This window comes from Fulmarus glacialis, unplaced genomic scaffold (assembly GCF_000690835.1).
Source record: "Fulmarus glacialis isolate BGI_N327 unplaced genomic scaffold, ASM69083v1 scaffold5647, whole genome shotgun sequence".
In the NCBI taxonomy this organism is placed as follows: domain Eukaryota; kingdom Metazoa; phylum Chordata; class Aves; order Procellariiformes; family Procellariidae; genus Fulmarus; species Fulmarus glacialis.
The window spans coordinates 34,560-61,870 of NW_009221192.1; the positions used below are offsets into that span (position 1 = coordinate 34,560).

Sequence of the window (27,311 nt, forward strand, 5' to 3'; positions counted from 1 at the left end):
CACAGACTCAATCACTGGTAGGGAACAGTGAAGGCCAAAAGTGTAATGATCTGTGATTCATCACAGAATCTCTGTGGATTGAAAATCCTGAAATCTGTGTGATAATGGATGCAGATTCATTGTCTGTTTGTCTCTGAATACATCAAGAAGTGTTTCTGCAAAGATGCTAAAACACAGTCTTGCCTGAAGCCATTTTTATCATTAAACATCATTAAATGTTCTGATATTCTACATGGCACGATGCTATTGTGAAATGAAAAAGCTATGTGCGCAAACATGTCCAAATAGGCAAATTTGTGCAGAAGCTTCCCGAACTTCTAGCTGATGACATCAAATGCGCTGGTCTCTGAACTTTCCTTGGATTTGCTTTGCTATAAAAAAAAAAAAAGAAATTGTGCCTTGATCAGACTGACAGAACTTTCCAGAAGCTTCTGTTCAATAACAGCCTGATTCTTATTATGGCAGTGATTTTTTCCAGCAGTTGAGAGACCTGACATCGTAGTGTTGCTGCAGCATGTATGAGGTGAATGGTGCTTCCATCCTTGAACTCCTGTGGTTTTGTGACCTTTTCCTACACAATGTTAAGCAGATGCACAAGTGTTTTGACTAGATGGCAACCCCAAGTTTGTACATATTTGCAGGGATGCCATCTGTGCCTGCTGCCTTGCCCTGGGACATCTGTTCAGTAGCTCTAAGAGCATCTGCTCTAAGTGCTGGTGCTGCTCCTTGAAAGAGGCTGTGGGGCTTCATTTGGCACTTGATCAGGGATGATGGAAGTTGTAAAGTCAGAATGATAACTCTGCTTTGTTTATGTTTGAGTGTGATAAAGGGGAAGATTTCCAGAACTGAATGCAAAAGGTAGTTTTGCTTTAGTTCTTAGAGCTCTTATCGGAGCATTTAATCAATATTGTGCTTACCATATGGTGCCCTGTCTTCATTGTGGGATATTTTAGTGTCTTGTGATAGGTGTTAGCTTCATAAAGATCAGAAAAAAAAAAAGTGCTGTATACACTAAGGATATTCAGAAGGACATGTATCCCAGAGCTCTTCTTGGGGTCATATCTTATTTGGAGTCTGTGAGCCCTCCCTCCTTTGGCCACTTCTACAACCTGACAGCAGTAAAACCTTTGAATGAAACATGGTGGTGTTTGTCACAGGTTAAGATCACTGCTGTGGTTGATATAATGAATAGATGAATATATTTCTTTAATGCAGATGGTGGATTAAGCCAACTCACCCTATAGAAATACTTTGCTTTTTCTGCTTCAGGTGTCTTACATGTTCTTACTTAATGTTGATAATGACTTTTCCAATTTTGTTGTCATTACATCCACAGCAGCTGTTTCCAACTTAAAGTAACTTTCAGGCACCTTTTTTCTCCTGATCTGGAAGTGAAATGAGCTGTCAAATGCACGGTTAAATATTCACTATGGTTGTAACTAAAAGAAGAAAAAAAAAAAAAAGAAGCATTAGACATCACCAAGTCAGGCTTTATCCTCTCATAACAATATTTGTGTGTGAGGTATATAGGGGTTGCAAAAATTGTCAGAAAGATTTGTAAAGCATCTTGAGTTGATTGTGGAATAATATTGTCCTTCTGTAAAGCACATTGCATGATCTTAAAATATCCCAACTTTTTTGATGTGCATAAAATTAATCTGAATTTAGCAACATGTTTTTCTCTTACACATTGGGATTTGAATGAGAGACTGCAGACAGACCTATAAAAAGCATTTGAATTCTATAATTATATCAAAGAAGCCAGCAATAGCTTACACGCTTAGCAAATATGGACATTCTAGTAGTGGGAAAATTTCAGCCAAGGTCATATTGTATTGCTGTTCCATAAACAACGCGCTTTCTTAATACGTGTGTTCTGAGAATTTCATCTGGCAAAATGCATGTTACTTTTGATCCTGCCTGTTTAAAAGATATAAAAAAATAAATCCTCATTGAGAAATAACAAATAAAACAAGAAACCATCACTCAGTGCTAACAAGTTGACAAGTGGATTACTGTTTCACATCTCTCTTTCTTGGAAAAGGTCTTGAGGAGGGTAGCAGGGGGCTAACTGTCGTGGCAAGTTGACACACAGGTAGATGTGCTGCAGAAGCAGAACTAGTTGTAGTACTTAGGCATCTCCCTTGGGCTTTTCATATGGATCTCATGGCAACATTGAAAGTTCACATGTGCCTACTGATGATACATTTATTCAGGCAGTCCCCGATGCTGCAATCCTTTCAGGAACCCTGACTCATACTGTTCCTATGTTTTCTCTCTTCCTCGCGAAATAACAAAACACCTGTTAGAGTTTAGTTCATTTTCTGGCCTCCTGTATAGCAGCTTCTGTTAATTTCCCCTTTTTGTTTACCTGTTGGTTTATAGTAGATAAAAACTTGTGCAGTGGCATTTTGAGTCAAAGATGAGATAGATATTAAAAAAAATAAATCCATTTATTTTCTCTGGCTTTACTAATTATTTTCTCACAGGTTGATGATTTCTTGCCTAAGAAATCTATGTTTTTCCACTCATTTGTCTTCCATTCCACAATTTGCAGTTTAGAACTTGAACACAGAGCAGACGCATTTATTTCCAGGAGTGAATGGCCTTTATGTCATTGCTTTTGAAGAGGCTTTCCTCCAGGGTTTGGTGGGAGGAGGAAAGAAAAGCTGATGTTTGCTATTGAGAAAGCTATTTGCACATGAATTATATTCTGGTAGAGAAAAGACAACTGCATCTTCTGAACTGTGAACATGGTGAAGTGCGTGTGTAGTCAAGATCTTGATGTGAATTTGTACATCTTCAAAAAAAAAAAATCAATGCAAGAGTGTTGGTTTACATTGCCTTGCGTTTTTTAAATACTTGAGATAGATATACGTTGGGCAAATCCAGCCAGTTTCCGCTGTGGGGATTTTGTTGACTGTTGTTTACTGACGTTTGTCTGAGCATAACTGTTTCTGATTTACACTTGTTGAAGGGTGGTGAAAAATAGGTGCAGAATTTGTCTACTGTCATTCTCCTTTCCTGTCAAGAGGTAAAACGTGGCGGTTTATACAGTCCTGTGGCACTTAGCAGTACATTAGATGTACATATATAAAAAAGTTGGTACTGGCTATTACAGTAAATTTTACTTAGTCACTTCTGTATTATATAAATTAGTCAGGAGATTGACCGCAAACTCAGTGCATAAACAAAAAGCTGGTTTTAGTCCTGAAGTAACTATTGACACTAAAGCTTGTCAGATGAGAAACTACGTTGCTTTGCCATTCCCTATGCTGTTCAAATAGTAGAGCAGAGATGTGATCAAGTACAGTATCTGACTGACCTTTCCAGGGCTGGACTGTTGCCTTTTTATTAACAAACAAAACATTGTGTAGCAAGCGATTAATTCTGTGGCTATAAGAGATTATGAAGAACGACTGCAGGTAGCGATGTGCTTCCTGCAGCAGGAGCTTGTCTTGCTCTCAGGCTCTTAAGCTTCTATGATCAACCATGTAGATATATATATATTTATACAAATACTTTGGCTGTGAGAGAGATACTAGAATGTAATGTAGCTCTCGCTCATTTTTTTGAAGTTTTCTGCCTCACTGCTGTTTATCTGAACAAGAGAGAAAGAAAGTCTCTTTAAAGACTTCCTCTTGTGCTTTGACAGCAGATGGCAATTATGAAACGTTTAACTTTTTAAGTATGACTTCACTGACAATACTTGTCCTAGTGCTTTCCTGGCTTGAAAACACCAGCAGCAGTATGTTCTGTATATTCACTGTGCTCTTACTGAGCATCAAAATAAAATAATAAAAAAATCCTGTCCAGATTTCTTATGAATGTAATTTAGGTGGTGGCGGTGGCAGTTATTAATCAACATTCTGCTCTCCCATTTAGAAAACTCCTGTTTCTCTGCCCTCCTTGTGCCTTTATGTGTATGAGGCAGGCCATACAGCCTTTCTTATTTTTTCCGCTCTGTACTGCATGTATTTTATTTGTACGTATGCCTGCTGTGTTTTCATGCTGTTTTGGCTTTGCCTTTAGCTGCCTGTGACTGTTTTTACTTTGCCACTTGAGTGTTTGATTCGGGTGACCTGATAACGCTTATATGTCGCATGAAAAATGTAATGGCAAGACATTGGAAGGATGGAGGAGGATTTGAGTTTCTCTTTTGGTCAAGATTTATTGTCTTGGTGCTCCCCTTCCCGGTCTGTTCCGATCTTCTGCACAGATTCCCAGCTAGCGTTTTATCTCATAAGTAAGTTCCTCCCCAAGAACTCTGTTTTTCAGTTTTTATGTTCTAAAAAGCCTTCACTTCACCGCTAAGAGCTATTCTTGATGAAGTGCACACATCTCATGTAACGTTTGTGCACACTGGCTGTTAAGGTCTGTGTACAGCTGAGCTGTGTAAAAGGCTTGTGCGAAAATGAAAATAGGCACCTGGATACTTACTTTTTGGTGTTGCATTTATTTTTTGGAAGTGGATTTCATTACTGTAATTTTTTTTTTTTTTTTTTAACCCCAAACTAGCACCCATCTTTCAACTGCCATGTTCAATTGGCATTGTCCAGCAGGGAAAAACATGATGCTGTGGAGGTAGATGCGGGTAGGGGCTAGCTGGACAACCTAACATCTGCACTTAGTTGTAGAGATATTTCTACTATAAAAGGAGGTCTGCATCTCCTTCTTTCTATGTCCAGTGCTTCATTTTAGCAGGAAAAAGAGAGCCTTGATTTGATATGCTGCAAATACTCTGTGTGATCTGAGGTCCAAGAGAAGGCTTCACTATTTACACTGTCAATGTGCTACCACCTGTAAGGGCTAAATTCACCCTAGAGGAAGAATTGGCTCCTCCCGTCGGCGTGAAGCCAGTTAGTAGCCGTACTTTGTCAGCTCTCCTATAACTGTTCTCTGGTGACAACTGTCTGAAGGTTTTGATTGTGTATGCCAGGTGTTGAGGCACCTAAGCTAGCCAGGAGGTTTTGTTCCCTTGTAAAGCTGAACAATTACAGCTGTAACAATAAAAGTCAGAAAAGGAGTTAAGCACAATTGCATGTAGGGGAGTCTTAAAAGTAAACAGTTTTTTAAAAAGTGGATTTGCAAATACTAAATACAAATTTAATGATTACCTGGTGCTTTCTTACCTTAATGGCTTTTTGTTTTTTCATTGGTAATGATATGTTCAGTTCTTTATTTTTGCATTTCCTACAAATCCTGCGTTCATACAAAACATTTTGGTGAAAAGAATAAGGATCATTTTCTTGTAGTTTAGTCTATTCTATCGGTAAAAAGAGGACCTCAATTTCCAGGACTATCAAATAGTGTTTTTAACGTGAGCTGTTTTGCGTAAACGATATTGCTATTTTTGTAATGCACTGAATGTATAGTCTTGTCTCTCTACCTCTTTTAAAAAATTAACTAGTAGCTAATCCATGCTGAGTAACCTCTTTAGATTGTGACCTTCCATGTGGTGTTTGCTTAAAGAAGTCTGTGAATTAAGAAGGAGGCGACAGAAGCAATGAATAAACCAAAAATGGAACTGATTCTTCTTCATGTTTTAAATACAGCTATTTTGAACTGGAGAGCAGTGGCCTACGGGACGAGATTAGATATCACTACAGGTTTAATGGGAAGTCAAGAACAGAGGTGTTCCCGTACCGTCTGGCAGATGGACAGTGGCACAAGATTGCTGTGTCACTTAGTGCATCCCACCTTCTGCTCCATGTGGACTGCAACAGGTAAGAAAATATGTTCAGTAATTTATATTTCTTTAAAAAATGCTCTCTACTTACACACAGGAATAAAATTTGAAAAGGAGAATTTTTTAAAAAAAATACCTAATTTAAAAAGCATGGTAAACTGCCATGGGATAAGAAAAGGAAAACAAAGCATTAAAATGAAATGATTCATTGTGATTATGAACAAATGTGGAAAAGGTTGATTGCTGACTGGGGACTATTAAATGCATCCCTGTAGTTTAGGCACTAGCTGATGTTATGTTTGACTGTGATTGCGTTTAAGTGTGATAGATTGGTGTGCAGTCTGTTCTGTTGTGAACTGCTTCACTCAGCATACCTGAAAACTTGAAGAATAGGTAGATGTGTCAGAGGCATTTTAATTTTATTTTACATAATCAAGCAATGCGCTTTTTACTGATTTTTCCACCTGCTGTCCCCCTTGGAAACTTCTGAGAAACCTGGAAGCTTCTTTTTGCATGTCTAGAACTGGTGCTTTTTATTTTCTGAAGGATATTCTGTCTGTCATTGCACTTTCTTTCCTTTAAATGTTGTGAAGAGTGCAAGGATTTCAAGGAATAAAAAGCAGCAAACCTAGACACTCTCTTCACTAGAATCTCTCTTCCCTTGCGACTTGATCTCACAATGTATTGAAGACTTTGGCTTTTGCTGACTTAGTGGTTGATGAGGAAACTCAGAAAACTTGAAATTGGGACCTTCAAAATAGTCTTTAGGAATGAGGAGAATGATCCACTACTTTTGTTCTTCTTGCACTGAAATTAATATAAAAGTATCCTTTGCCTTCAGTGAGAAGATCAGCATATGTATTTTGGAATTGTGGCACTTAAATGGATAGGGTGATGGTAGCAGATATTTCTTTCTAAATCCTTCATTTTGTTCAGGCAGGCAGAATAAAGTTATGTGAGTATTATGGGAGTATGTGGTATGGGAACATTTGAAAAAGTTTTAATTTTGATCAAAGTAATTATGAGATAGTGTTTTAAGAAGAAAGTTATAACCATTTCCTGCAACTGCATAAACTACCGACAGTAAAAATCTAATCTGAAGGAAGGTTACTTATTGAATCCTTTTATTTGGACCCTAAAAGCAATTAAATGCTTAGAGCAATTTTAATTTCATGACATCTTATGAGGCATGACATCTTACAATTTGTAAGATCATCTTCATTTCAGTCATCTGATTTATTTATCTTAGCGTTATTTGTTTCTGTTATATTATTTCTTTGCTTACAACAATATACTTTTTTGTTTGTTTATTGACATACTGGGTTTTGGGACAGGTTCTTCATTATCTCCTATGTTTTTTGTTTGTTTTTTTTTTTTTTTATGAACAGCAATTATGTTTTAGGAAGACCCTTTTTAGCACATTGTTTTGCTGGCTGCCTTCTTGCACGCTATGTGAAAGGAAGACAACACAAAAAGCCTGCCTGGTGGAGAAGTCTATCCAGGGACCAGAGAGCTGCACAGAGTCATGGTTGTGACCTGATTTTCTTTACAGCAACAGGCAGCAACAGATAAATACAACTACAGAATGAGCTGTGCTGTCATGTGAGGTGATGAATGTGTATAGCTGTCTCTGTCAGGTAGCCCTAAACAGGGCTGATCCATCTAAGAGTTTCCCTTAAGGTGGTACATCTCAAGGCTGCTCCCAGCATAAATCCATACCTAAATGCCTCTATTTGGCTGTGAATTTGTGGTAGTTTATGACAACTCCTGTGGAAAAGTAATGGGAATAGTTTTGAAAGCACGACTTGAGGGCAGATCATAGTCGAAGTTTAAATGGGGGGGAGGGGGGGGTAGGGAAGTCTTTAAGTTCCTGACTCAGCTGTAGCATCTCTGTTCAGTTAATCAGAGAATTTTGTGAATGTTGGTGTTATAGTTTCCTTTATTACATCTTAACCCCCTACCTCTTTGCACTCAGGAGTCACCATCTTGTTCATCTTTGCAGTAGCATTTCCTGATGACACTACAATAAATGTCAAAAGATATGAAAATGAAGAGCAAACCTGTTGGGGGTACTTCTGAGCACTACGGAAAATCCCAAGCCTTCCTCATGTTAGTGTTAGGCAAGCTGCAGCTCTGTGCTTTTTACTTACTGTTCTTTCCCCTGTAAAAAATAAAAACAAAGCAAAAAGGAAAAAAATTGACCAACAAAATTAATCCCTTGGATTCCTACTGGATTTCTTTAAGCGGATTGCAACACTGCTTCCTTACAGATATGCATGAATTTGTATAAATGCATTACTCCTTTTGTTTAGAGCTATGGTAATATGTCGTACATCTGGAAGGCTATTCTGAGTGATTTGTGTCTGCAATGTTGTTAAAGTTAACCTGTATCTGAGAGTGCATTGAAAGTGTTTGCCCTGGGAAAAATATCCAGCCACAACCTAATTTTGCGACAGGATTTGTCTTGATACCTAAAGCTAGTCTCTGGCCTCCAAAAACTCATCTCCAAAGTAGATCAGAAAGCATTGGAGATGAAACTTTTAATTTGTAAACAGATAGTCAAATCTACTTTTACTCTTCCCAGCCTTATCACCCACATTACTCTGATTAGTGAAATTGCTTTGACATTTGGTACTTGATTGTCTTTTGGATTCAATTCAAAGTTGACTTTGTTTTTCAGACCTGGATAGGTTAGGGAAAAGTACTTGAGAACTGGTAAAAGCCTTTAGTGCTTTTAAAAGTCATCTTTAAAACAGTGTAATTGCCTCTGTTCTAATGAGAAGTAATATGGTGGGGGAGGCATACGTATCAAAGGAGATATATTTACTCAAGTACACGTCCTTTTGAAATCAGCTCCTGCTGCATCTTACTTGCTCCTTTTGGCGTTCCTTCAAGAACAAGGAGTAAGAGTTGTAGCTGACTTTGATGCTAGAGCTTGAGCTGCTGACACAGGAGGATACATCGGAGTCCAGACTAAAAACCTGTTGAATGTCACTGGACACTTCTCACTGACTTGGAGAGCCGTTGTGCCAGGCCTAGGCAGTAACCTCTAGCCAGGGATACATCTCAGCCAACTGGCATAATACGCAGCGGGTGTACTTGCTAACATGCTTTTAACGTTCTAGTAAGGTTCAGAAAGCTTAGAAAAAAGAAAAGACTATATTAATTATGAATGTACAACTGATGCGCAAGTAAAACCTGTGCTGAAAGTAACATGGAAATTAAGTACGCTGCCATTAATTTTCTTGCATCTCCAATGCTGAGTCCACTAGCGGCGAACAAATCTTGTTTCAAAATATTGGTTATGTGTAGGATCTGTGCTCCCCTACTCTAGGGAAAAGGGGGTTGTCAGGGGCTTTCTGGTGAGTGTTTCAGTTAAGCTAGAGCAACGGTGTCATTGTCAGAGGGTCCTTAAATAACCTGTGTCACTAAAGGGTTAATATATAATGAAATAAACTCTGCCATGCACCTTCCCAAATTTGACCTCTTAGGGGAGCAGAGGTAAAGGATCCTGCTGTACATACCTGCATTGTCAGGAGATTTGCAACCCCAGGAGACTGTCGTAGTCCTGCAAGAGCTGGCGTTTGTCTTTATTTTACTGGGAATTAGTTTCAGCTGTAGAGTCTGTAATGTTGCCCATGGTACCTGGCTGTCCACTGCGCTGCTTGCCCCCTACAATGGTAACAACACAGGAAAATGTTACGTTTAATAGTGTTAAGAAAAGAGTGAGGGAATGGCATGGAGCCTACAATTTAAGAGGTCGTAGGTACTGTATCAAAATGTATTTATTGACAATTTATTTAAGAAATATAAATTCCAAATTGTTCTCAGTGTGGCTAATTAGTCTGGGGAGGTAAGCTTGAAGGCTGCTTGCTTTGTATTTTTATTGTTTTCTTTCTCATTAACCATATTGCTACAAAGGTACTCATCTGTTCAGGCAGTATCAGTCTGTCTGCAGGCGTAAAAGGGAGAAAGGCACTTTGCTGCAAAAATTAATGCTTTCCAGTGAAAATATGTGCTGGAGTGCCTTTTACTATGAATAAAGCCTGTGGTTTTGATGGATACTCTTAGCTGTTTGATGGAGGGGGTTGGTAAGAGCGTAAGAGAATAGATTATAAAACTGGAGCAGGCTAGGAAGTAGTCTCCAACTGAAAAAACATGTTGTCTGCTTCTTTTATGTTTCTCCTGATAGAACAGAGCATTAGGGAGTAAAAAATGCATGAGCAGTGAGAACTTTTTAATTGGAAAAATAAATAAATTAAAGCAACATAATCCAAATATGGGAATCTAAGACGTCTGAGTTCTTATAAATAAGATATTCTGGCTGCCAACCTGAGGTTTTCATCTTATCTAAACGAAGTTCTATGACTTTAATTAAAATGTAACAAATTTAAAGAAGGTTAAGGGATGTATTTATAAGAGGGATTCACTGCTCTACTTAATGTAAAACACTTTCTCTTCAGAGAGAAGATGGCATGGTGGCAGTGTTATGCAGCTAGGTAACTTACTCTCAACATTTGAAAATGATTTTGTGACCCAGATTGCTTCTCTGCTCTTTAGGCTGTAGCAGAAGCTGTCAGAGGAATGGTTACTTGGGTAGAGTGCTATAATTGTGCATTACAGATGCACCCAACTTCAGATCTGTGGTTTTGTGGATTGAAAGTTAATTTTCACCTACCGATTGCCCCTTTTGTTTGACAGAAATGCTATAAACTTCTTAGCATAAGAGAGATCTCCAGCTGGCATATCACGTCAGCTGCTGTCAGGCCTGCATCATTACAGTTATTGTAGTTAAGCTGCAAGGAAGTGTTCAGGATGCATTCAGCATTACTTGAGAAAATTTTTTTTTTTAAAAGAAGTTTTTTAATAGCCAGGGTTTTTCATTGAATAGCTAACACATCAGCAGAATGGTAGTATGGGTGTGACCGAAAACTGAATGATGATACATCTTAACCCAGTTCCTAATTACGATGAAAATTTACTTTTTTCATCCTAGATGAATCAGTTGAACTTTTTTTGTATACTACATTGATAGAATTGGGAGAAGGCCATGAGTATTTATGAAAGTGCTGAAAAAGTACTATAGGAGACAAATGATAACAATCTGTACCTGTGCCTGGCTGTCTTAGATCCTTTGACCACCCCTAGAAGGCAGCAACCACTTATAGTCAGTACGAGTACCTGGGCACTGTGCTGCAGCAGGGAGGTATCACATAGCTCCTGCTCAGGGTAGAGCAGGCATCTGCTTTGGTTTCTTTCAGAAGTTGATCCACGTCCTGCCGATGTCAGTTACTGAAGAGTAGAATTCAGCCTCCGGGGGTTCAGTTGAGGGTCTTGAATGGGAGCTTGTGGCACTCTCCTGAGTTTTAGGGACCTGCAGAGCCAGAGTTTGGTAGCTGCAAAGCCCAACTACTGCTGGATGTAGACTTAACAGTGTTGTTTCTTTTTTTGCTAGTTTAGAACTGGGTACTTGCGGTGCTTTCCAGTGAATTGAAAATGCTGATAGACAGGTTGATGACTTCAGGACTTCAGCAGGGCAGGAATAATGTGTTATGCTTTACCATTGGCATCTTGCATTCATTGTATTTGTAAGCTATGGGTGTGTTGGAGAGAGAGGACGGATAATGGTAGAGGAAATAATCTTAAATCAAGACCGGCAAACCTCAAATGATTTAGTGATTTCCGAAAATGTGTGAATAGGTGTATTATCCCATTCTGAAACATTTTTTGCATTGGTCCAATATACATTTAGGTTTTTTTTTTTTTGATGTCAAAGCAATAAACCCTTAAATTGGGGTGATTTACTTACAAGAGCAGTCTCTGAAAATTTAGCCTGCATAGTTTGAAATGTATCTGGATATTTGTTTCAATGGAATTTTTTCAGGGGAAATCTCCTGTTACTTGGTTCTATTTTGTTTTCATTTGTTGGGAGTGCTGATGGGGGTCATACGGACAGAGAGGCGATCATGATAATTTGAGAAACAACCAGATAGAGCAAATGTTTTGGGTTTTTTCCTTTCAGATTATAAAAACAATTATCTTGCTCCAGCCAGGCAGATTAACTGAGATCCAAAACGTAAATGAACTCTTCCATTTGAAGTGGTTAGCTAAACTCTGGAGTTTAGAACTGGAAGTCACATAGGGTAATACTGGAGCTGAATTGAAAAATGGTAGGATAATTTTAGTTAAATACTTTTATAAAAGCATTCGACCTTTGCCAATGAGTAGTTGAGAACCCCTCTGAACTGTTCAGAAGCTGACTTGAGATCTGAGTCTCCATATAGCAAATAGTACAGAGTCTTTCCAAATGATCTGAAACCTCCTGAGTGCTGTGGGGTGTGAGAGGGCAACTGAGCAAACAGGACTGAGACTGCTGAAGTCTGTGAAACCAGCCCAGAGTTTTATGAAGTGGTTTAGTGCTTGGGGAGTCTGTCTTTGACAATTTAGAACAGCAGTAATTCCCAAAAGGTAATTATTTTTGGAAATCTGATCTTGTCAAAATCCTCTAGTTGACTGTAGGGTGGTGGAGACTGCTTGACTGCATTTATTACTACCCAAAACCTGACAGTCCCCATCATTGCACCACTTGGTGACAGAGTAAACCGATAACACTGTAATGTTGGTGGTACAGGAGCAGTCACGTTTGTGCCTTGTGTCGGGGGAGCTGGGGGCATGTGGGGTGCTCAGAGGTGGAAGGTGTCAAGGCTTGGAAACGCTGTGGGTGTGGCTGTCTGGCTCTGGGGTGTTACGCGGTGGCACAGATCTTGCTGCAGCAGCGGTGTAGTGTCCTCTCTCACTTCACGTGTCATGCAGAGCCACTTGGCATATTTGCAGACTTACCTGTGTGTGGGAGAGCTCTATCCAGGCCTCCGTTATGTTTGGATGGTCTTGCAGCATGTAAGGAGGTCAAGGGGCTCTGTACTGAGGGTGGGCACAACTGAGTTTCTGGTTCTGTGCCATGGGGTGAGAGCTGCTTTGCACATGTGCTAATTGAGAGAATGGCAAAGGCAGTCCAGTCTCATGCTTCAGAAGGTGAGGTATTTCTGGGAGTTGAGGAAGTACTCCATTTCTACACAGGTAAGTGTTTAGTTAGCTGGTTGTTGTGGTTTTTTTTTTTTTGTCGTTGTTATTTAAAAAAAAAAATTATCAGATATTGGCCAGTGCTTCTAGTTTAAATATTTCAATGATATGAAGAACTGTTGTTGTGATCTGTATTACCAATGTAATGATACATTGAAGGAGCAGTAAGGTGAAAAATGCTGGTTTGATCCTCGGCATAGGAGGCAAGGTAACATGCGATTTCCAGTCCTGTAAGTTGTTTTCATATCTTAGACCAGTCAGTAATGAAAGAAACAGCGGAAGCTGCATTACTTGATTGAGCTGCAATTTTAGTGGCATTCCCTTCAGCATGTCAAAAGTGAAAGCAAATAACTAGCACGGTGAAAAACGCTGGTTTGATCCTCGGCATAGGAGTAAGGTAACATGCGATTTCCAGTCCTGTAAGTTGTTTTCATATCTTAGACCAGTCAGTAATGAAAGAATCAGCAGAAGCTGCATTACTTGATTGAGCTGCAATTTTAGTGGCATTCCCTTCAGCATGTCAAAAGTGAAAGCAAATAACTAGCACTGTGTTAACTAGTGCAACTAGAAGGACTTCCTCAGCCCTAGCTGAATCTTTCTGTGTCACGCCAGCCACTTACCTTTAAACTCGACTGAAAGATGTGCTGTGCAATATCCCTGGGGTGAAATCCTGGCCCCAGTGAAGTCTGCAGTGAAAACTCTCATTGACTTCAGCTGAGCCATGCTTTCACCTCCCGAGCATGTCAGATGTTGTGAGAAATGAACTCCAAACCCGAGTGCTGTCCCTGGAGAGTGCTTTCCTGTCTGTCTGCCTGGCAGTTTCCATCAAAACTTAATTTTAGAACCAATATAATGGCTTGTTCTATGTTTACTGTATGTTTCATACACCTCCTCAGTCATGGCCAATTAGTTATTATGGAGAGAGTGCAATGTTATCTTTCAAACCACCGAGGCTAAAACGGGCAGTTGAAAAATACCATGGGAAAATGGAGATGTGGGTTATCCGATGAACCTGCGGTAAGAACTGAGGAATGTGGAATGAATCGGCCCTCTGTGGGGTTACAGGGACAGCGGCTAATGGGGAGGAGTGGCAGCTCCTGGGAGAGCCGAGTGCCATTGCACAGTGCTGAGGCAACGCTAATGGGAGGGCTCTGGCAGGAGTGTGGCAACAAAGGCAGGGTGTTAACAAGCAAAGCCCATGGTCCTCAGCCTGCAGTTACCTTCAGTCATGAAAGGAGATTGGCTCTGGAATATGGATGAGATTATTTTATGATTATACACAAATCATTTAGGGATGACATGAACCCCTTGATGAGATGGTCCTGTGACAAGATACACTGTAAGGCAATTAACTTCTCAGCAGAAGATTTTTTGGAGGAGGGAGAAAAGCTGTTTAGTAGAAAGGTTCCTTGTGGCTGGCTTCCTTTTAAATTTATTTTTTGTAGCAGTGCAGAAAGGAGTTGGAATCAAAAGCTGATTCTTCTTGCGGTTGCACCTGTCTTACTGTACTAGGTAAAGCGACTTTGGGGTTGAGAGTAGCATGAGACAGAAAAGAGGAAGGCTGCATATATTTTGTGAAGAAGAGCTATTTCTAAGCTGTGCTTCAGGTTCTGCTGTAATTGCCAGTTGCGAAGACCTCTGTGGTACAGATCTTGGGCCGGGGACTGGCATGTCTCTATAATGCAGGCAGATGTAATAGAAGCAAAGTTTCAGCACTGCCAGTTCTCACTCAATAAATGTCTTGTGACAAACACCAATGGTAATTTTAGGTGGGGTTTTTTTGTTTGTTTGTTGGGTTTTTTTCATGATGAAATGGAGATGAGATAAGCCATGTAACCATGGTTTTACCTCTTTGTTCTGGTAGAATTTTATTTTGGGGTTGATTTTGCTGCAAGACCTGAAGTACCAGTGCTGCTTTGTGCCGTTGTTATGATGCACATTTTTACCCTCTTGCTTTCTGATGTAAGATAGGCTTAATTGTTTATTTGTTGTTTTATAGATATTTCAATGTAGTTTTTTTAATCTCATATCCACCTCACTCTAAGGGCTTCTTGTTTAGTTTGTGGGAGAGGAGCTTTTCTTCCTTTTATGACTTGGAAGAACCTATTGAATTAATTTCTCCTTCTTATTTCTAGAATCTGTTTTTAATTGCTCAGTCTTGGTTTACTGGTATTTGGCATCTGGGATATACTCTGAACATGTGGTTCATCTGAGATGGGCTTTTGGTATGATGTTTGGTATGGTAACGAATGAGAGTGCTGTGCTTTTAGCTTTCTTGTTAACAGTTCGCTTTATTTAGTGTTCTGGTTTAGAACCTGATTCAAAGCTTGGTGAGGTTAAAGGGTGTCTTTCAGTGACCCTGTGAGTTTTAGTGTTGTCTTCATTTGTAAGTGGATTTGTCTCCTTGTCTGTAGTGGATACTTGTGTGCATCATAAAAAAACCCTACTGCTACATGTTTTATGCTCTGGTACTCGGATAGCGATAGTTGCTCACAAGTGGTAAAAAGATGCCAAAATACCTTTCGTGAGTTAGATATTTATTTGAAAAGTGGTATTTGAGCTATGTGGCTCTCAGCTCTATATTGAGATGTTTAAAGATAAGTACCTAAATTCACATTAATTTATAAGAGTTGTAGACATTGATTTTTATAAGAGAAGTCTGTGTATGTAGATGACATCTCCCTCAGCACTTAAGGTGAGGCATTCTTTTGACCCAGACACCACCTTAAGCACTGCTGTAGTCAGGCAGGCTGAATATGGTAAAAGTTGGCATCTTCACCAGAAACAGTGACAAGTACATTCCTCCTGTGCTTCTTCTACCTGTAGATTACATGCAAGTTTTATGGGCAATGTCAGGACCATGGCCCACATGCTATTTAGCTCAGACTTACCATGTCAAAATTAACTTTCAGGAACGCTATTAAAAGAAAAATATTGCCGTTGTCATTTAATGCTGGTAGGCAGCTAAGCACCACACAGCCACTGCCCCTACAGTGGGATGGGGAAGAGAATCGGAAGGATGAAAGTGAGGGGGGGGAGAAGTGAGTTGGGATAAAGACAGTTTAATAGGTAAAGCAAAAGCTGCATGCACAAGCAAAGCAAAATAAGGAATTCATTCACTACCTCCCATTGGCCAGCAGGTGTTTAGCTGTTTCCAGGAAAAACAGGGCTTTATCTCATGTAACGGTTACTTGGGAAGACAAATGCCATCATTCCAAATATGTCCCCCCCCACTTTCTCCTTTCCCCCAGCTTGTATTGCTGAGCATGATGTCATATGGCATGGGATATCCCTTTGGTCAGTTGGGGTCAGCTGTCCTGGCAGTGTCTGCTCCCAGCTTCTTGCACACCCCCAGCCTGCGCGCTGGCGGGGCAGTCTGAGGAGCAGAAAAGGCCTTGACTCTGTGCAAGCACTGCTCAGCATTAGGTAAAACATGGGTGTGTTATCAACACTGTTTTAGACACAAATCCAAAACATAGCACCATACCAGCTGCTGTGAAGAAAATTAACTCTGTCCTAGCCAAAAGCAGTACAGTTGCCAAAGTTGAAATGTGCAATAACCGTATGAGTATCGAACTAGCTGGCTTGGTACTGAAAATCCTGTATTTCTGTCTGAAAAATTATGGATAGTGCATGTGCAGTGAAGTGCAAAGCGCTCTGGATACCTCACATGTAAGATACAGTTAACCTCGTAGTTTGTCATAATTTTTTTTTCCACAACTCTTGAAAATCCTAAGCAAATGGCCAAATTTCTGTTTCTGCCTAGAGTCTGACTCAAACTGTTTTGTGGGTTTCTTGCACTTTCAGGAGTGCTATGTTTGCTATATGAAGATGGGTAAACACTGCAGCCATGTAGACAGGCTGTTAGCCTAGGGCTTAGACACTGTTAAGGCTGTTATTGTCAGGAACCAGTTGTATCTATTTTGTCATTTGCAAAGTAAAGTTAGTAATACGGACCTTGTTTGTAAAGGTGTTTGAGTTCATCTCAGGATTTCCAGATGAAAGATACAGGTGTAGTATTCTGAGAAAGACGGATTTCTGCCCTTCCTGTGGCCAATGTCATATCATTTAGTGGGTCCAGTCCTCTACTTTGAATCAATAACAATGATTAGTTTTAGTTTAATGGCCAAGAAATACTGCTAAAATTAATCTATAAGTTTGTAGGAAACTGAAAAGCCTAACGTGTTTTGTAAAGAAAGCCCCACACGGGCAGATAGTATCTCTCTGAATTTACCCTTATTCAATTTACGTGTGGAGTATAAACCCCCAAACCTGACAGTGAAACGTGCTCTTCTAACCATCTTTACTTGCATTTGTTTAATTTCCTTCTGTTTGTTAGAGGGTCTTGAAAGCTAATCTGCATTTCTCTTGAATGAAAAAAAGAGATTGCTTATAGAGTTTTATTTAGATACATGTTTATTTTTAAATTTAGATTTGTAGTTGAAATAATTAAACTGAAAAGTAGAGTACATTCACTTTATCTCTGTGATTATACAGGAAAATCAATGAAATCGTTTCGGTGACAGAGTTTGAAGAGAAGTTAAAAACTGAGCATGCGCGCTTGAGTCTTTTACCTAACATATACTGTTACTGGACACCTCCTATTTTTTTCTCCCAGAGCTGAACAATAACTTTTGATTAAATAGTTGGCAGTTACTATCGTATATTCAAAATTTAATAACAAAAGGCTTCCCTCAAAACCTGAGATTTTAATCTAAATTGCTTTCCTCTGTTAAGTGATTGTGAACTCCTATACTATGGCAGAGGAGATAGCCCGAAAAATCAAAATTTCCCTCAGGAGGCTTATTTTTCTGAAACAGAACACTGGAAACTGAATGAATAATTCAGCTGAAGTTGCTCCAGAACTGAATGTATGTCAAATAATGCATCTTATCTGTAAACACTATCAAGAAAATTCAATCACGTTGGTATTGACACATTTTCATTAGGAAGCATATAGAAAATGGGTTGGAAGAGAAATATGTAAAGATATCGTAGTATTTATTTTCACAATCAGTTCTTAATCCCTTCAGAAGAATAGACATAAAGACAAATGCCAATATTGTATCTTAAAGCTAGAGACTGATATAATCATCAGTTTCTTTACGCAGTTGGGATTCAGAAAACACGTTGGACAAACTTTTTGCGGCGGCTGGTTATTTTTATACAATGGGCTGTGTTAGGAGGCCTGACATTTGCTATTTCAGATGTATTGAGTTTTTGCAGCCTCAGCTGGAGATGATAACAATGGTCAAGGTGGTCAACACCTCTGCAAATGAGATTAAGAGAAAGACTGATGCAAAACATGGGGAAACCTCCCTCTCTCCTCTGACTTTCTGTTACAAAAGTTGAGAGTGCTATTTCAAAGACTCTTCCATGAACAGTGCATTATTTTGTGTGCCTTCTCCATATCCTTCAGTTTATTTAAAGGATCTGAGGATCCAGATTCATTACAAGGTAACGAGTGGTTGTAAGAGAATGTCAGTTTTGAGGATCAGGTTTTGAATTGCAAAAATCTGTTTTGATGATGTCAGCAAGGGCTCCTGTGCAGTCATTGGAGGGGTCCTCAGAGAGCGATTCATTTACTGTAAGATGAATCACATGGTAGAAACACTTATGTCTCTTCATTGAATAAGTGAGACTAGAGGACTAACTCCACTGTAGATGTAAACTTTTGACACATCTAAAATTGGATGCGATGAATTTAACACCTGGTTGCTACATGGAAATTTATAGCTTCAAGAGGGTGAGTGTGGCAGCCATATCAGGAACAAAAAAGCCTGTTCTTGGATTAATAGAGACCAGGGACTAAGAAATGAGGTTCCTGCCGTGCCTCAGCCACAAGAATATTTAGACTGCCGCTATTTGTTTCTTAATTATACTACTAGTAAAATAAATCTCACTGGTTCATATCTAGCCCGCAAATTTGAGAAGGCATGTTCCGGTTTTAGTAACGTACTCATATTTCAGACCTGAAAGAATTTGGGAATTTCATTTGCTGTGCTACTTGTAGCAACTGTTGGAGTTGTATTCTATTTTATTGTTCAGAATTTTAGGCAGTTGCATCTCCTGATCAGTCCATGTTGGCTGATGTATTCTAATGCGAACAGACACAAAGTTTATTTTCATGTTCTACTAAATACTTCAGCTATTTCCAAAATGCTTTTGGCATGGCAAATATTATATGTATGAAGTAGAGCTGCATCTCCACAGAAGTGGAAATACTCTGCAGATGTTAACTTTCGCTTGTTAAAGTTGGGTGTAAGAAATCATCTTCACTGCAAGAGACAATTCCATGTCACGATTTTTCCAGAGGGAACGTGGCTCAGTGTGTGAGGTAGTTACACCTCAGTCATGCCCAGTCTAATGGCTTAGGTCTTGGTCAGTGTCCCTCCCTGACTCAGTCTTTGTGATCGTGGTTAACGAGTTAGTCTTTCTGTGTTTCAGTTTGCACGCATGTAAAATGACAATATTTGCCTATTTTACCAGAACGTTATACAGATGATAAAAATAATTTTAGACTGAGTGTGTGAAAGGGAACTGTCTCCATGTCCAACCGAGCTTAATTTCTAGAGAGGGTCTTCCTCTATGCAGAGAAAAGTGTGTGTGTGTGTATTTGCATGCAAATATTTTAGATACACTTCCTTTCAGGAATCCACTGATTATTTTATAGATTTTCTGTTTTCTGTATATTGTATTCATTATGTCACAGGTGCCTGCTTGGAATGCGTCCTTGAGACGTTTCTGAGGATTGCATAAGAATACTTAATAAACTGAAGTGTGCAGATAGAGTAGAGGTACAGATACAAAACACAAGGCTATCATGGGTCTTTGTCAATTAACAGGTGTTTTTCTTACTACGTTTAGCTAAATGGACTGGTTAGTGAATGTATTCTGAGCATGAACATTTCAAGAAAGAAGGATTGGTTCACAGTTGTATTACTCCAGGCTTATGGTTTAGCTCCTTTGAAATATGTCAGCATAAAGTAGGGACAAATCAAGCTTTCTTTTGGAAAGTGAATGCAGTAATCATAAATCTGAAAGTCTGAAGTATGGAGTAGAGCTTCCATTAACCTAGAGACCTGGGTCTTCTCATGCTGGAGGGACTATTCAGTCTGCAGTAATTTTAGAGACCACAGTTCCCTGGAGTCCTCTTTCCTGTTCTTGTGAAGTGTATTGTGCATTTCTCTGTGTGGATATCAAAGCCAAATGTGTTGGAAACTGATCTCCAAGGAGCTCTAGACCAGCACTTCATAAACTGGAAGTGTAGTAGATATAATTTAGCTATTCATATGCCAAATACAAAGTATTGGTCAAGCGTGGATAAAGCCATAGAAGGTGACACACCTCAGCCCAGAAAATCAAGCAAGGGAATGAGAATGATGTGGAAGCTTAATGTAGCTGTAAAAAAAGAAGGATCCTTTTGCGCAACAGTAGTTTTTCACCCTGAAAAACACCTCTCTTCTTCTAAAAGAAAACCAATACAGGAAGGGGAGCAGAGCAAGGGTTTTTTCCACTTCCCAAGCAATAGTTATAAGAGAATTTCACCTTTAAGTAGTAACTTTTCTCATGACACTTTGAGATATGTTACAAAATGTTCGTGCTTTATGGGTTTGTCTAAGTGTAGGAAATCCCTGAAAAATCACCTGGATAATCAGTAATATTTGATAGATTTGTAAGTGGCGTACATACGTGGGTAATCCTAATGTCTGGGTGAAACCCTATTCCCAACTACTTGGCAAGTGCCACCTTAATAATTTTGTATGGACAGGGTGTCTTCAATACCCATGAAGTCTCTCTCTTTCTCAAAAGTCTACTCTAGGAAAGCTGCATCGCTTACGATGTTCTCGTGACTTAGAACATGAACCTGGTAGCCAGGACACGTGCCCAGTTCCTGGCTCTACTGCAGCTGCACATCAGTCAGCTCTGCTGGCTATCAGTTGCCAATGCGTGTAGCATGATATTTGAAAATACTTTTCATCTTTATTAAATCCACTGATTGAGAGTTACTAATGCTATCATGTTTCTTTGCTCATATTGGTTCAAAAGCTTCTTCCAGGTAGTTCCAGTTTTCATTCGTGTGGCTGTTTTACCTCTGTGTAGCAGCTTCCAGTCTTGCTGGAAAAGTCCCTTGGATTTTTTTGCATCACTCTGCCTGTTGTCAGGAGTTACAAGACTCTTGTTTGGGTTGTTTTTTTTTTTTCCAATTTTAATTCTTCTTCTTCATTAGAGAATTAGTATATGGTGAACCATGTTCCTTTTTTTTTTTGACTGTTACGAATTCAGATGTGCTTTTTGACCTTTTCATTTCCCAAGAGTATTATCGCTATAGAGGATAGCGATAAGCTGTGTGTATGCTTGCTGGGGCTTTTTTGCTGATGGTTAACAGTATACAGTAATAAAGTAAGCTCACATTGTTCACAAACCAAATAGTGTCAACCAAAACATCTTTTTACATAGGGAGATAAGCAAGGACTGATCTACATCTCATGCCTTCTCTCGAATCCTAAGCCTGTTACTCCATGGGCAGATCTCCACGGGAGAAGAAAACCAACCAGTCTCTTAGACATGTATGGAATAAGGCACGAACCAACCTTTAATTAATCCCTTAATTTAAGGTAAATACCTGCTTCAGAATTGGAATTAGAGTAGAACAGTAAAGGAATATGGGGAATCTTGAGCACGTGTCTTGTGAATGGCACTTTCTGAAGAGACTCTGGAAGGAAGGTCGCTACAGCCTTTTCCACATGGGTTGAGAATCAATGATTACACTTGGTGAGCCTGTGCTAGAAACACTTGGAGTGTAAATGGGAAGATAACTGTGCAATGAGTTGTGTTGATTGACTTGTATTTTTCTTTGGTGTTCATTCTTCATGTTTGTTTTAAAGCCATAGCTTTAAAGAAAGAAGAAAAATAATTTCACTCCTTTTAAACATACAAATAATTTCACCCCTTTAAGCTACAGGTCTTGACACATTCAGAGTCTTTTTCTATTGGTTGTCACGCTGGGGTGATTACACAGCAATACATACTCCCTGTGAGCTGGATAGTAATGGAAATATATTTCATCATCTTCTCAATAATCCTTATTAAGCATGCTGTTTTTGTTATGAAGCAGTAAGTTCATGACTCCCACCGATGTGACATGGCAATATGAGAATCCCGGGTCAGTAACTTTGTTCTTGAATTTTGCATATTCTAAAACGATGATATCATTGTTGTAGTGGTGTGAGTTCCTGAAAAAGGTGTTATGGAAACTTCTTAACAGTTTTTCTAAAAATAAACAAATAAAAAACCCAAGCAAAACCTTTTTAAAACTCCAGATTTTTGAGAATTTAAAAATGCTGTGTAACAGCAAGTTTTCATGGATTAATTTTAGAAATTTGGTATGTAGATTACTGCATTCATGTGCAAGTTTATGCAGTACATAAAGTTTGCTTGTGGACCTCATGTTACTTGTTTTCATTGTTATTTCTTATTGCTATTATTTCTAGTTCCTTGAAGAATAACCGAGAAAATGTCCCTGTAGTGCTAGGCACCAAACATATATAAAGAGGTCCCATTCTGTACCAGACCTGTGCCAGTGACATGGGCAGTAGTGGCAGCACACGTGAGCACCCAGGCCCAGTGAATTCAGTAACAGCAGCAAAGAGGGGCGAAGTGGATAAAACGAAAGGTTCAGGTGCAGGGATGAATAACACAAATGTAGAGACAAAAAGGCCATGGGAGTAGAGGTGGAACAAAGTTTCTTCGTGAAGTTTACTCAAAATTCTATACAGTCTGAAAATCCCAAAGGGTTGTTTCTCTGGCTGGATCTTGTTTGTGACTGCACTTTTTCTCCAGAATGGGTGGTTAAGTTTTAAGGAGACCCCTAGGCTAGGATGGTCCCATTTTATTGTTTTCCCTACTATGGTGACTTCTGGCATTGTGGTTCTTCAGCCTAATGCTGCACAGTTGCACAAGGAGAGTTGCAATTTTATGCTATGTTAGTGATTTAAATAGGTTTTTTTCCTGTTTGTTTTTTTGCTTTTAAAGTTGTAGTATACCTTCAAAACTATGAATGATAAATATTGTGTTTAATGAAAAATATTTTTTTTTTGTGTTCTACTTTCCATATTTTATCGTTAACTGATTTTTACTAGGAACTTTTCAGAGGGAAAAGAGGATTCAAGTAATGGCAATGTATTCCCTCTACAGGATTTATGAACGCATCATTGATCCCCCAGAAATGAATTTGACACCTGAAAGCAATTTATGGCTCGGACAGAGAAACAGGAAACATGGTTTCTTTAAGGTAAGCAGATATGAAATGGCACATGAAGAAGGAAAGTAATAAATAGTAAACAAGATATTTCTGATGAGTTGTCTTACGCTCCTGTGTATGAATTTTACTAGAAACTGTGGACTTGGGATTTGAGGTAGGTCCAACACTTAGAGAAAAGGGTCTCTTCCTGCAAGGTAGAGTATCATAGTCACTGACTGCAGTGCCCAGTATTTGGGGTGTTTGTTTGAGTTCCTTACTTTAGGTTTCACCTACCTGCTGTGCTCTGCCTTGCCACTCCTGGGGACAGAACGAGACTGTGTAGGCAGCGTCAGAGTCTATTCTTGGCTTTCATCTTTAAATGTTCACAAAATAACAGCTTTGCTGTGGTCTCCTGGCCGGACAGTGGTGGTCTTAATCACTCTCGGAAGCCGTTTTCTCCTCGATTTCACATGCAGAATACCCTTACTCTTCTGTTGTTTGCCTCAGGTGACTCTTCCTTGTTTGTCCCTGTCAGCATTGACTTCTAGAGCAGAGAAGGTCTTCTGGCCTGCAATCCTTCCGGCTTTGGCAGATACTAGCTTTGTATGCAGTGCATTTGCCTTGCTGCAAAACAGTAGATTTTTCTGTTCCTGGAGTACTTTTCCTTTCCTTCTATTTTTTTCAACTAAGTGTGTCACTGTGTTTCTCAACAGAGAGTGAATAGTGGGTCACCGAGTTTTGTTCATGAGCTGCTTTATCCTTCGGAGCTTCCATTGCTTCCAAACAGCCCAAGCTGAAAGGTTGGCTAGCTGGCAGGACTCAGGCTGCTTCTACCTTCTTAGCTGGAAAGCCTGTCTTTTTCCTTTTCTGAGGCTCCCCAAGACATCATCATTGAGTAGGCCAGAATGGTCATGAGGAACTTTTCAGAGGAAAAAGAGGTTTCAAGTAATGGCAGTATATTCCAGATTCAGTTAATGGCAATATATTTCAAAAATTGCACAGGGCAGAGAAATAACCTACAACTTGAAAAGCCCTCTCCTGTATGTTTTCTTTCAGCTTTATTTGGCTCCTAGTGAGGCTATATGATTTTCTGCTCAAGGCTGAATTGCTGAACCAACCAGCAAACAAAATCCACCAACAAACGAAAACCACCCCCTCCACCTGAAAATTAATTCTTTTACTTTGTAAGCAAGCTACAGAAAAGTTTCTGATATTTCTTCCGGTTTTGGATAGCAAGCCACGGTGCAAGTGTTTATCAGTGAAAGAGTCTATAGCGATAGGCCAATCTGCCTATCCTCGATACTGGCATAGATTTGTTGCCAAGGTGATTTACCACCCACGCAGTTTCCCTTTGAAGCTGGCAGTTCATAAGACAATTTTACAAGTTGCCGTTTTTCTGAGGACCTCTCCTCGAAGTCCCCAGATTTCAACAAGCTGGGACAATTATTTTATGCTAAAAATAGTTAAGCATAGCAACTAACAATTTGAATTGTGAAACAGAGGTAAAAGCTAACTTTTAACTTAAATGACGGTCCGAGAGTTGCTCTGAACCTAGAGTATATTTCATCCTCCAGCAGCTGAGCTGTCACTGTGAAGTGAAATTGATAGTATTATTTTATTCTACAGCTGTTGTTTTTTTACCTCAGCTGCTTCCCATAATTCCACAGATGGTAAACATATGTTTATAGCCACGTAGGAAAAAAAAGTTATATTGGATTCGCCCATCTTAAATTCTTATTTTATGCAGGCAGTCAGAGCCTCAGAACTCTGGGATATTATATGTTTGTAAATTAATATTTCTATGCGTTAACACTTTGGAAACAGCAGGATAGCTAATGATATGCTAATGAGCTGACAGTTTTTATTGATCATAATGAAAGCTGACAAGTGCCTTACTTTGCTTTATGCATGCTTGAATATTTTACTAACTTTCTTCAGGGCAGAAATATAATTGGTTGTATTTTTTAAATCCTGCTTGAGAGTTTCAGGAATCTTACTTTTTTTTAATGTTACTCATTGCAAAAACTTGGGATTTTGCCAGTTTGTAAAGAGTACACATCTCTTTCCATATATTTACATGCTCAGCAGGACTTCCCTTTCTTTTTCAGAGCAATTTGTTTCACTGTTTTAGCATATAAAAAAAAAGATCTATTTTCCTTAATGTAAACAGAGATCTGCAGGGAAATAAGAGCGTTAAAAAAGAATTAGCATTTTTTTATGTGTGGTGGAGCCATGGTAATGTATGTAACAAAAAGCACTGGATACTGTTCTGAGTATCATCTTTGCCGTTCCAAAAATTTTCTTACTTTAACGATAGTTAATTAATTGTTGTGTCTCTCCATAAATGAATAGCATTAAAGCACATCTTGGGCCATATCCTCATGCCTATTTTAGATCATAATTCTTCAGTATATCAGAAGAGGAAGAAGAGGATATGCTGTTCATAAGTCACTGTGGCCAGTTGTTGCCATTTTTCTTATTTATGCTTTTTTTTCACATCCTTACTTACAATGATTACTCCACAAGTAGCCCTGCTGTGCCTGTGGCCTTGCAGAGCGAAGTGCTCTATGGCATAATCAAGGGACTTGAAGTCTTGCCCCTTACAACTAGTATCTCTTACTAGTTATAACTTACCTTCTATGACCAAGCATTTGGAGTTCAGACAAGACGGAATGGTTTTAGCACGGCAGTGGCAATGCAGAGCAAGCTTAAGATAGCTTTATCTGTTTGCTTTGAAGGGAATCTCAAGAATTACTTCCTTCGAAAAATACATGCTGACCCTTCTTTGTGTGGCCCAAAACCAAGATTTGTTTTAGGGCTAGAGAATACCGTTATAATCAGATTAGGAAACCAAAGTAAATGCAACTGAAAGGAGGAAGAGAGTGATACCAGACATCCAGGGAACCCTCACTCTAGGATGGATCTGATTGCTGTCAGGATCAGAATTATCTGCAAAATTTATTTTATCGCTGGGGAGAACCCTCCCCCCCTAAGGCTCCCTCTAAAGAGCTGCTGCAGAAATGAGCTTATTAATGCATTGCTGACTAGGTGATTCATGTCAAAAGACAGTAATTTTCATATCTGCTATAGCAGGCTCTATTGATCCTGCTGCTGTGTCTGGGGATTGTATAGTAGGTGCTTGAGAAGTATGTTGGTATTTTTACTGCGCGGCATCATATGCATACTTTAGCCTCTGTAGTCGTTTGGGTCTCGGAGCCATACCGATTAAGGTGAGGTAAATACAGTGCCAAGGGCAGCTGTTCAAGCGCCTGGCAGGGGGCATGCCTGTCCTGTGTAGGGGAGCACAGTGCTGATCTAGCGGAGGTCTAGTGGTGCTGGTGTAGCATTGCCTAGGCACAGGGTTTTGGGCACATCTGCTGATGCCTCCGTGCAGAGCCTTTCACCAGCCCTGGCCGATGCAACTTGCACAGCTGTGAGGCACGCATTGTCTCTGTGGGAGGAGTAGGTTTTAAAGAGGGTTGAATGCAATGGAGGAAATGAAAATGCAGAAGTGGAGAGCTCATGGAATATATGAGCCTTTTCACAGAATGTGGGAGAAGTCCTCCCTTTAATAGAGACATGAGAAGAGCAATAAACAGGGCTTTTGTATTACATCCTCATGGGATGGGCTTGATATTTAGTGCTGCAGGCCTGAATTTAATCTCGTAGCTGGTCATCTGCCTGCACAGATGAAGGTTCTTCAAGCTAGTGAGTCCTGATACTGAACTGAAGCTTTGGTTGTAATTAGCCGAATGCTTTAATGGTGATGTCTGCTTGGGAAAGGCAAAACCGGGAATATTTTGACCACTGACATCTCCCTGTCAAGGCCAAATCCTGATGTCCTTTCACAGAATGTGGACTGAAGAACTCCACCCCCTTGGCTTCCCCTGGGGAGCTGTGCATGCCTAATTCTCCTTCTGGCTGTGGCCGTAGAAAGCTCTCTGCAACCTAGACTTAATGCTGAAGGAGCGATAGTCCACGTTTGTTCTTATGTGTTACAATAATTATGGCTGTAATAAGTGTTTGCCTATAGTGAAGTCTTTCTATTAAAAAAATACATCAGTGAAATTTCTGCTCTTTGAAGGTTCACTTCTATATTTGATTGTATTAATTCTGTTTCAGAGGGTTTATAAACTTAGAAGGCATCTATACTGGTGAATTGAAGTTCATACATTTCTCCATGGTAACATGCTTTCACGTAGCCAGAAATTAAGACACAAAAAATAGTTGTGTTTCCTCTTCAGGTTGTATTTAAATGCAAATCTATCCAAAAGATGATTGAGCGGTGGGGCTCTGATG

General features: G+C 39.5%; 1 protein-coding gene across 1 annotated transcript in view; it reads left to right on the forward strand.

The window, feature by feature from the left end:
- Positions 1-27,311, forward strand: part of NELL1 (NEL-like 1 (chicken)) — a gene marked incomplete at its 3' end in the record, with an annotated part of 87,128 nt that overhangs the window by 30,733 nt on the left and 29,084 nt on the right. Inside the window, exons 3-4 of the mRNA XM_009581001.1 lie at positions 5,556-5,726; positions 22,967-23,063. Of these exons, the coding sequence (XP_009579296.1) occupies positions 5,556-5,726; positions 22,967-23,063 (268 nt within the window). The remainder of the gene's footprint in view (positions 1-5,555; positions 5,727-22,966; positions 23,064-27,311) is intronic.